Source organism: Cynocephalus volans, chromosome 10, assembly GCF_027409185.1.
Source record: "Cynocephalus volans isolate mCynVol1 chromosome 10, mCynVol1.pri, whole genome shotgun sequence".
Classification (NCBI taxonomy): Eukaryota; Metazoa; Chordata; class Mammalia; order Dermoptera; family Cynocephalidae; genus Cynocephalus; species Cynocephalus volans.
This window is the reverse complement of record NC_084469.1, coordinates 93,277,998-93,288,645: the sequence shown is the minus strand read 5'-3', so window position 1 is coordinate 93,288,645 and position 10,648 is coordinate 93,277,998. Positions and strand designations below refer to the sequence as shown.

The 10,648-nt window shown below is 56.4% G+C and overlaps 1 protein-coding gene across 1 annotated transcript; it reads right to left on the bottom strand.

The window, feature by feature from the left end:
* Positions 1–2,786: 2,786 nt before the first annotated feature.
* On the bottom strand, positions 2,787–8,927 carry POLR2E (RNA polymerase II, I and III subunit E). The gene is made up of 8 exons (XM_063110275.1): positions 8,821–8,927; positions 7,689–7,863; positions 5,656–5,771; positions 4,961–5,041; positions 4,296–4,354; positions 4,103–4,181; positions 3,799–3,879; positions 2,787–3,324 (listed from the first exon to the last, which is right to left on the bottom strand). Exons 1-7 carry the CDS (start codon positions 8,875–8,877, stop codon positions 3,814–3,816), a joined length of 633 nt encoding a protein of 210 aa, XP_062966345.1. The 5' UTR covers positions 8,878–8,927; the 3' UTR covers positions 2,787–3,324; positions 3,799–3,813.
* Positions 8,928–10,648: the final 1,721 nt, after the last annotated feature.

The following is a 10,648-nucleotide window of genomic DNA, read 5'->3' as shown; positions in this document are numbered from 1 at the left end:
CTGTGAACAGATTCTCCTAATGCTCTTAGAGACCAGGGAGCCAGTGCCTGGTCCACACGTGACTTTCTGATTTACAGGAGTTCACAGGGTATCCACCTTCAGGTAAGGTTTGACCCAGGCTCACAGGACATCCTGGTGACCAGGAAGCTGCATGAAGGCCCGGCCCCTCTCCTCCTTCACCCCACCCACCCTGATGTGCATGGCCAGGGGCTCATCTGCCCTGCTCAGGCAATGGCCCACTCCTGGACCAACCTTGGGGAACAGGCACACGTAGGATCTGGTCCCAAAGGAATGAGGGTGTCAACTCCCAGAAGACAGCCAGGTGCTTCTGGGAGGAGGGCTGGAAGCTGGGCAGTGACACAAACTTCTCCACACCTTCTAAATGACACGTGAGGCCACCCAGATGGGACACAGCACATCTGCCCCAGCATCAGAGTAAAGCAAACCCAGGCAAATTGCAAATGGGATTTTCACAGACATCACCAGCACTGACTCTAGAATTCCTTCCCAAGGACCAATACTCAACAATAGCCAAGATGATTTTTTCACTGTGGTAAAATATACATACTTACATCTTAACCACGTGTAAGTGCACAGCTCAGTGGCATTAAGCACATTCACACTGTTGTGCAAACATCACCACCACCTCCAGAACTTTCTCACTGTCCCAAACTGAAACTCTGTACCCATTAAACACTCACTTCCCAGCCCGCTCCCCAGCCCCTAGCACCTCCCATTCTACTTTCTGTCCAGATCTGACGACTCTAGGGACCTCCTATGAGTAGACTCACAGTGTTTGTTCTTCTGTGAAGGCTGGATTATTTTGGTCAAATTTTTTTTTTTTTTTTTAAAGATGACCGGTAAGGGGATCTTAACCCTTGACCTGGTGTTGTTAGCACCACGCTCTCCCAAGTGAGCCACAGGCTGGCCCTTTGTCAAGACAATTTTAAGAATCTATGTAAGTATATCTAGAGAAAAAGGGGAGACTTGTTTTACCTATTAGACATACTATACAACTATAATTCAAAAAACTTCAACTGGAGGGCCAACCCCGTGGCTCACTTGGGAGAGGTGCGGCACTGGGAGAGCCGTGGCCGCAGGTTCGTATCCTATATAGGGATGGCCTGGGCGCTCACTGGCTGTGCGCGGTGCAGGCAACACCAAGCCAAGGGTTACGATCCCCTTACCGGTCACACACACACACACAAAACTTCAACGGGTCACTGGAAAGGCAGAGGGAATCCTGAAACAGTTCTCTGTGTGTCTGAGTTACATGTGAATGGCACTTCAGGGTGGCCTGGAAAGGATCTGCCTCCAATACAGCATCCAGACCACTGTCTGTTTGGGGAAGAAAAGGCTACATCCCTATGCTGTATGATGTCCGGAAATAAATTCCAGATGGATTGAAGACCTACTTGCAAATACTGAAACTATTAATGGATATTTAGGAAACATAAAAAAAGTGAAGAAAGTTTTTGCAAATCGTGTGTGGTAAGGGACTTGTATCTAGAATATACAAAGAATTCCTACAATTCAATAATAAAGACAGCCCTTTAAACCTTCTTTTTATTTGGAGGCTGCCTGGTAGAGGGATCTGAACATTTGACCTTGGTGTTATCTATCAACACCACGCTCTAATCAACTGAGCTAACTGGTCAGCCCCTAAAAAGACAAATAACCCAATTAAATAATGGGCCAAGCATCTGCACAGACATTTCTCCAAAGATGATATTAAACTGGCCAACAAGCACATAAAAAGATGTTCGACATCATTAGCCATCACGGAAAAGTAAATCAAAGCCATGAGACACCACTTCACACCTACAAGGACTGCTACAACAGAAAAGACGTAGGACAGTGCTGGTGAGGATGTGCAGAAATCGAAACCTTTGTGTAGGGAGGTGGGGAGGTATGACGGGGCAGACACCATGGGACAGTCTGGCAGTTCCTAAAAATGTTAAAAATCGACTAATCTCATAGCCCAGGAATTCCACTCCTGGGTGTACACCCAAGAGAAGTGTACACGTGTGTCCACAGCAGTGTGATTCACAACAGCCAAAAGGTGGAACAACCCAAGTTTCCATCCACAGATGAATGGACAAACACAATGTGGCCCATCCACACAGTGGAACATAACTCAGCCATGAAAAGGAACAAGGCTTTGACAAATGCTACAACGGGGACGAAACTAGAACACATCACACACAGTGAATGATGCCAGACAGAAAAGGCCACACAGTGTGTGACTCCATTTATATGAAATGTCCAGAACAGGCCAATCCACAGAGACAGTTGGATTCGTGGTTGCCAGGAGCTGGGGAGGGGGCAGGGAGTGACTGCTGATGGGGATGTGGTTTCCTCTTGGGGTGATGAGAATGTTCTGGAATTAGAGGAGATGGTTGCACAACACTGTGAAAGTACTAAAAACACTGAGCTGTACAAGGATGAATTGTACGGTATGTGAATTAAAAAATAAAACTAATTAAAGGAGAGAAAAATACAACTGCTTTTAACCTGGGTCAGCTAGGCCTTCTGAAATCAGACACAAAGGGGGAAAAACAGTGTGATCTGAAGCTGCTTCTCTGCTGCATGTGCGTGGGAATTACTCCTGCACACAGGCACTGTGTGCAAGGGGAGGGTGACCCATGCTCACACTTGAGGGCACGTGTAGACATACAAGTGGAGTCCCACATGGGTGTAAACCAGACAGGGTGACATGGGTGTCGCTGAGCTGACCCTGCGTTCTCAGAGCAAAGCCACCCACCCAAAACCTTGTTACTCACCCATGGTTTTTGAGACAAATTTATTTACTCAAAATATCTTTAGTCTTTGAGAACATCCAAGATTCTGTGGCACCTGAAAACCCCACAGGAGCCATGACCTGGCACCTGGCTGCCTGCAGAGTGCTCATGGTGCAGAGGCAGGGGCGATGTGGAGGCGGGTGACGTGGGCTGCGCGTCGCGACGCCTCAAGGGAGGATGAGGTGCTGGGGGGCTGAGACTCCAGGAGGAGGAGGCAGCGGCTGGTGGGAGGTGCGGCCCCTAAGCCCCCACCTATGGTGGAGCCAGTGCTGGGCTGAGCAATGGCTCAGCATGTGACGCTTGCTGCCCTCAGCCAGGCCCTCTGTCCGGGGTCTTGTCCTTCCTGAGGACCCATCCCTTGTGAATCCACAGGTGAACTCTCACTGCAGGGAAGGTGGACCGCGACAGCAGCTGCCTGCCCTGGGGAGTACCAGGGCCAGCACAGGAAGCTTCAGGAGAGGACTGTACTCCCGCAGGGCAGGATGCAGATGGTGGCCACTGTCTATCTGTCTGTCTCCAGGGACTGGGCAAGAGGAAGGAGGGCAGTCACATGGGCTGGGCAGACCCGGGCTGGACAGGAGACCCATGCCCACCTAGTGTGGAGGATGGCAGGGGGCAAGGGGGGGCGGGGGAGTGGCACTGGCTGCTCACTCTTGCCTGGGAGTCACACAGGCATAGGCAGTGGCCCTGACCTTGCAGAACTAGGCCAGAACCATCAGGCAGAACCAGTGACAGGCCTAGTCTAAGCACGGGGACAGCCTGATGGGCCAGCACATCAGGGCGTCGATGTGGGGGGACACAGGGAAGCCAAGAGGGTCTCACCAGCACAGATGTTGTCCTCCCAGCTCCCAGGACTGGGGCCAGCCCCTCCCGAGATGCCCACTCAGGGCTCATCCCAGGACAGAGCTAGAGTCTTCCCGAACACCGACAGGAAGAGGCGGACACCTCAGTTCTGACACCCACCCCGGCGGTGGGCACGGCCCTCCTGCTGTCTTACCTGTGGGTGCAGCAGCTATTGCACCAGCCGGTAGGTGATGTACCTGCCTGCTGTCTCGCTGGGCCGGATGATCTTGACCACCTGCAGACACAGGAAAGCACGAGCTGCGGGCTAGCAGAGGCCCAGCAGGGCAGGCAACCCCAGAATACCAATGCCCCAAGAATCCTGCGGGTCACACTTTTCTCCGGGCCTTGGTGGCCCTGGCTTGGGGTGTGGTCCCAAGGGTCATTCCAGGCCCCCGCCTGAGGGAGGCTGCGCAGAGCAGCTGCAGAACCACCCTTCTCTGGGGAGGAGGCTCCCATACCTGCCCTCGCTTGATCCCAAAGTAGCGCGCCACAGGGTCTCCCGCCTGGATTCTGGGCAGCTGGTTCTCCCGGAGTTTACTGGGAAGCAGTCAGGGAAAACGCCAGGCTGGGCTGTCTGGGGGCTGGGGACAGAGTACAAGAAGCTCAAAGGGCCAGGGGGAGGGACGGGTGAGGAGGAACCGGGAAGGATACTATCGGGCCAACAGCTCCGTCACCTCCTCCTTGGTCATGACCACGTGCTCTGGGACCAGCTGAAAAAGAGGAACCTGCCAGTTGCTGCCAGGAGCCGTGACAGACCCCAGCCCCAGTGCTCTCAGGGTGGCTACCACAGACCCCTACCATGCCTCAAGATGGAGAAAGAGCGGGCTGGCAGAACAGGGTGGCTGCAGCGTGAAGCATCAACCCAGGTGCTAGAGAGTGTTTGCACAACTCCTTGGTTGAACCCACCCCACCCTGACTCCACCTTGGGTGGGGAGCCTGGTGCCCACAGTCACCAGCCTGGAGACACAAACCAGACATGCCTCATCAGCGTTTTCTGCCCCGTTGGCAGTACTGGGGCTGTCGGAAAACACAGGTCCCTCCCCCTCCCTTAGTCTGCAGGCCAGGATGGAACCTGGAAATCTGCACTGCTAGCAAGTTCCTGGGTGACGCTGCTGCTGCTACAGGCCTGGGGGCCCCACTTTGAGAACCCCCACTCCACTTTCCTCACCAAAGCTCCCCACCGCAGGGATGGGAGCACCAGCCTCAGGACCTGCAAACCCTGCACCTCTGGGGCCCCAAACAGGCAGGTACTCCCATGACTCTCACTGGCCCAGCCCAGTGCCCCTGTGCATGGCCCCCACAGCCCAGGCACCCACCTCGTGCTCAGTGATGTTGATGAGCAGCTCCTGCTGCAGAAACTGCTCCAGGATGTACTTGGGAGCCATGTCAATCAGAGACTGGAAGAAAAGCCAGGCTGATGCTAAATGTACTCTATTCTTGTGCCCCAGTTAGAATCCTATGTCATAAACCAGAGAAAACCTTACCCCTGCCTGCCATGTTTCTCCACATTGAAAGGTCTGCTCCACTAAGGGCCCAGCATGTTCTGATCTGCCAGCCTGCTCCCAGAGACTAAGCCAGAGCTGGCCAGGTCCCCAACCCAGGTGGGCAGGGGAAAGTACTTACCTGCTCTCCCTCCCAACCGGCAACCCTGGGCTTGGTTCTGTACAACAGGTCCCCAAGGGGTCCCCATATCACAGCTCGTCCCCCCCACCAAGCACAAGGAGTGACATGCACATCCCTGTCCAGGCAGGATGACAGCTCAGGGGCCAGCAGGCACCTCCTCAGAGCCTCCAAGTCCCCGAAGCCACCTCAGAGCTGAGGGGTGCAGTGCCCACTGGGGACTAGGGTTGCCCAGGTGAAAACCACCTGGCTGGGGCCGCAGGGGAGGCGGCAGCAGGGGGAAGTGGGGTGTGCAGGCAGAGGCAGGATGGGAAGCGGTCAGGCTCGCTGCAGATCACGCCGCTTCCTGCATGGGAGCTGGGCCCGGGCCAGGTGCCGGGCTGGGCACTACCTGCTTGGCGGAAGGCGTCATGCCCTGCTGCACCACGATAAGCGCCCGCGTGATGTTCTCCTCCTGCATCCGCTGGCAGTACACCTTGATGGTCTTGATGCCCACCTTGGGCTCCTCTGCAGACAGAGCAAACGGTGGCCTGTGTGCCTGGGGCCCTGCTTGTCCCCACACATGCCACGCCCCTCCCCCGGGCACCTGGATCCTGGCCGCTTCCCTCTCTGGGGCCTCAGTTTCCCTATCTGCAGAACAGGACCTGAGAAGGGGCTTCCCAGGATTGGGGAGCTGAAGGGCACCCTAAGCCCACCTGGCTTAGTGTGTCGCTTCTGGAAGTGGGTCTGGGAATCTGGGTATGGCCGGGGGCCCCAGGCAGTTCTGAGGTCTGGGAGACACCAGATCAATTGGTACATTTAGTCTTGAGAGGCCGAGGTGCTCAACATGGCGAGATGAAAGTGGTGGACCCGGGGAAATACCATCCCACCAGGGAGATAGCCTACCCCCTCCTACACTGCTGGGGCTGAGAATCCTCACATATTGGGCAGCACACAGGGCAGGGGGCCTAGACCCAGCAACCTAGGAGGTGAGGAACCAGGCACTGCCGCGAGACTCCAGGCTGCGCTGTGTACGCAGCACATCTGCTCAGTGACCACGCTCCCCTCAGAGCCTCTGCCCACCCATGGGCAGGGTCTGGGCTGGATGTTGTCCCCATACCCCATACATGCTAAAGTCATAACTGTCACCACGTCAGAATGTGACTGTGCAGGGCCGGCCCGTGGCTCACTCGGGAGAGTGTGGTGCTGATAACACCAAGGCCCCGGGTTCGGATCCCATATAGGGACGAACGGTTTGCTCACTGGCTGAGCGTGGTGCTGACAACACCAAGTCAAGGGTTAAGATCCCCTTACCAGTCATCTTTAAAAAAAAAAAAAAAGAATGTGACTGTGCAGTCTTAAAGGTAATTCAGATAAAATAAACTCACTAGGTTGGACCCTAGCCCATAGGACTGGTGTCACCATAAAAAAAGAAAATTAGGACAGAAACACACACATACAAGAATGGCCACGTGAGAATAAAGAGAGAAGACAGTGTCTACATGCCAATGAGAGGACTCAGGAGGAACCAGCTGTGCCGGCACCTCGATGTCAGACTTCCACAACTAAGAAATAAATCTGCTGTTTAAGCTGCCCATTCTTATAGCAGCTTGAACTGATAAATACAGACAGAAACCTCAATCCTGTCCTGTGTCACATCCCAGAGGAGTGACACACCTAGTCATCCAGAGCCCAGGAAGTGAAGCCGAGACCTAGAACTCTGGGGAGGTACCCAACCTTCGACCCCCAGGCAGGTCCTGGGGGGGGGGGGTCACGAGATGGTTCCATGGGGTGGTGGATGATTAGGCACCAAACTCTCCATACACAGGAGACGCTTTCTTTACAAAGTCCTACTTGGGTCCGCCCAGCAAACTTTCCTGCCCAGCCCTTGATTCTAGGCCCTGGGTGGGGTCCCTACAGTGCTCCCGACACAGCCCCCCACTTTGAAGGACTTGAGAGAGTGTGGCTGGGGAGGCAGCCCTGCTGGGTCTCGAGGAATGATGAGGTGGGAGGTGTGGTGTGGGATCGCAGGAACAGGGCAGGGGCCGTGGTCCAGCTGAGGAGGGAGTCACGGGGAAGGAGAGTGGTGAAGCTGGGCTGATGGCCAGGGCCCAGAAACTGGACCTGCACCCGCGGGCCAAGCTGGGGGAGCGAGGAAAACATCGGTAGAACTGAGGCCCTGAGGGGCTGGGGGTCTAGTGGGAAGCTACGCATCTTCCTCCAGGTCAGACAACACGGCCAATGAAGAGAGAAGGAGACCAAGGAGAAGGAAACTGGAAAAGACGCCAGCCAGCGGAGGGCTGGGAGATCAACAGCACCGACCACAGCGAGGAGGGGGAGGGGAGCTTTCCTCCTGGGCTGGACAGAAGAAGGGGGGTGCTACAGCTGGCACTGGAGTGGACGCTCAGGTGACCCTATCAGAACCGTGACCCCAAGGGCTCTCACCTGGGAAGAAGACGAACATCTGGTCAGTGGGGTCGTCGTTGTGGGCTACCAGCACAGTGAGATCTGTGCGCCGTGGCCGCCCTTCACTCGGCTTGTCCCCAAACTGGGCTTTGAACTCCTCCAGCGTCTGGTCCAGCTCGTCCTGAGTCACCAGATAGCCACGGTCGTGGCACAGCTGCGGAGACAAAGAGCCAGTGCATCCCAGGGCAGAAGGGAATGCGGCAAGAGCTCACCACTCAGCGTTCAAACCCTGCAGCCCAGCAGTGGCTGCCTTAGGGGGGATGCGAGCTGGATTTACTGAGGCTGCTCGGGGCGACAGGATGGGGGAGTAATTACAGCGCGGTGGCCGAACACTGCCATGGGCCACGTGACTAGGCTCCTGTCACCCTCAAGTCAGCACAGCCACCCCACAGGATGGGACCACGGTGATACTCAGAGGCTCAGGGGTGTCCACCCGTGACTGCGGCCACCCAGCCTCGCAGGAATCTGGATGCAAGTACAGCCCAGCAGCCGCACGCAGCTCCCCTGACCGCTCTGCAAAGCTACCCCAAAGACAGAGAGGAAGAGCTGTGACCTCGGGCTGACAGTCCCTCAGGAGGGGGACTCAGGCTGCGGCCTCTTCTCCGCGGAGGAGAGCGGCTGGACGACAGGCTCTGACCCGCCCTTCTCCACGGAGTCCTTTCCCAGCCCAGCGCTACCGGTCCTCACGCAGGCGTTTGCCACGCTTCCAAAACCACAGGCTCCACCTGCCGCAGACCCCCGGGCACCGGCTCGGAGCTCAAAGTCCCCATCTCCAGCCCCAGGGATGGCACCGGACGCCCCAGGTCCAGGCAGCGACAGAAGGCGCGGCGGGACGGCAGGGCGGAGCAGAGGCTGTCCCCGAGCGCGCCCCCGTCCTTCTCCTCTGGCCTCCGCACCGGGCCCAGCCCCCCGCCAACATCGGCCGTCGCACCCGGAACCCTCGGACCCTCGGCTCGGCCACCGAGCGCCCTCCCGACGCCGCGCAGGGCAGGCCTGGGCGGACCCAACACCGAGGCCTCGGGAGGCCGCACAGGCGGCGGTCGGGGGAGAGGCCGGGCTCGACGCTCCCGTACGGCGCGGCCGCTACACAGGGGCGCCCCGCGCTCCTCACCTGCATTATGGTCTTGCGAATCTTCCAGAGCCGGTAGGTCTCCTCCTCGTCGTCCATGGCCGCCGCCGCTCGCACCCACGACGCATGCGCCCGTGAGGATCCGCGCGGATAACGCCTGCGCAGAATCCCGCTCAGGACTCATCTCGCCCACGCATGGCTGTCATCGGCGAACGCCTGAATGCAGCAACGTCCGGCACCGGCAGCGCCACGGACAGCTCGGCATTTCCGAGAACGGCCGTTGGCTGTGCGAGGACCTCCACTCCACGGCTCTCGCGAGGCTTTCGCCGCACAGACTCTCGGGACTTGTAGTTTCCGCTCCACTCCTACCTTCTGGTGGCGGTTTAGAATCCCACGAGGCAAAGGCGAGGTGTGGGCGGGGAAACTGAGGCCCGGGCGGGATCAAGGGTGGGATCGGCTTCTAGAGACGGTAGGGGTTAGGGTTAGGGCACTCTATAAACATGTGTGCATCGAACTGTAGGTTTTCGCAGTTGGCTCTTGGCCACGTCCAAGTTATCGCCGCTGAGCCTCAGTTTCCCCGTCTGTGCAATGGAAAGAATAAAGTGTTTCTATTTTAGAGGGCTGAGTGAGACTCTTTGGAAGGGATTGGCACAGCTCCAGGCGCCCTGAGCCCCAGCCCTGTCTGGCCTGGGTTCCCCCGCCTCCCCTGGGCTCTCCATGTCTTTCCAAACCTGGCACTTTCTCCCCTAATCCGGGAAGGAGGGTCGCCCAGCCCAGCGCCCAGTGCCTGGGAGGCGATCAGTAACTTCTCATTCAATGGTACATTCACTCAGTGAATTCGACACTTACTGTGCAACCTCAGGGCAGGCGCCCCTTTCATTCCAGGAAGAGACGGGATAAAAAACAGTGAATGTAGGAAATACATGACGAAGTATGTCAGAGGGGACAACGCTTTGGAGAAAGAAATATAGAGCAGGCTGAGGGGGGGTGCACTGTCAAATAAGGTCAGGGGACACCACTAGGACAGATTCAAGCAGAAACCCCCAGGCGGGTGGGAGGGCCTGGGAGGTCTGTTGGGAGAGCTCCTGAGGCTGTTACCGGACCCAGGTCCAGCTGCCCGCCCCTTTGAAAAGGAAAGAAAAAAAACTCAGATGTCAAATGGTTGGTGTTAGAAAAGCAGACGTTTTCAGCTGAAGGAGACGGCAGGCTGTCCCATCTCAAAGATTTACACTTACTGAGGGGTTTTTAAAGGAAGGCTTGAGGGAATGGAATGTGGGAGGTGAAAAGCAGGAGAGCAGGAGATGTGAACCTCGAGGGGTTCGTGTCAGTGGGTCAGGTACAAGGTCTTGCCAAGGCCTCGGCTGGTTTCTGTTCTCATCTTCGCTGTCATCTCAGGACCCTGCAAGATTTTGATTTGCGCCAGTACACTTGACTAATGCCCAAGGTCAGCTTCCAGTCCTTTGGGCTTGATCATTTCTCAAAACTCTACAAGTCTCAAAGAAAGAACTGTTAGCTTTGCAAAGTACTAATTAGCTTCTTGGCCTTGTTTTCCTATTTAGCAAGTGAGATAAGAAAGTCAGGGGATCGGAAGCAAGAAGGGAGAGAAGAAAACTGTCCTTTTAAAAATCCTACCCCCCCTGCAGCCCAGGCAGCTTTAGGTCCCAACATGGCTTCAGTCCTGCTCACTCCAACAGCTGCACCTGCCTCATGTGCTGGCAGCACCCAGGCTGTTTGGGGGATGGAGGTCAGAGGGTGAGATGGGGCTGGAGGTTGATTGGGATAAAAAGTTTGGGTTTTCTTTGCAGCCGTCGCAATGTTTGGGGCGGCTGTGCTGGAAACAGACTGCTGGGAGCCAGAGCAGAAACAGAGA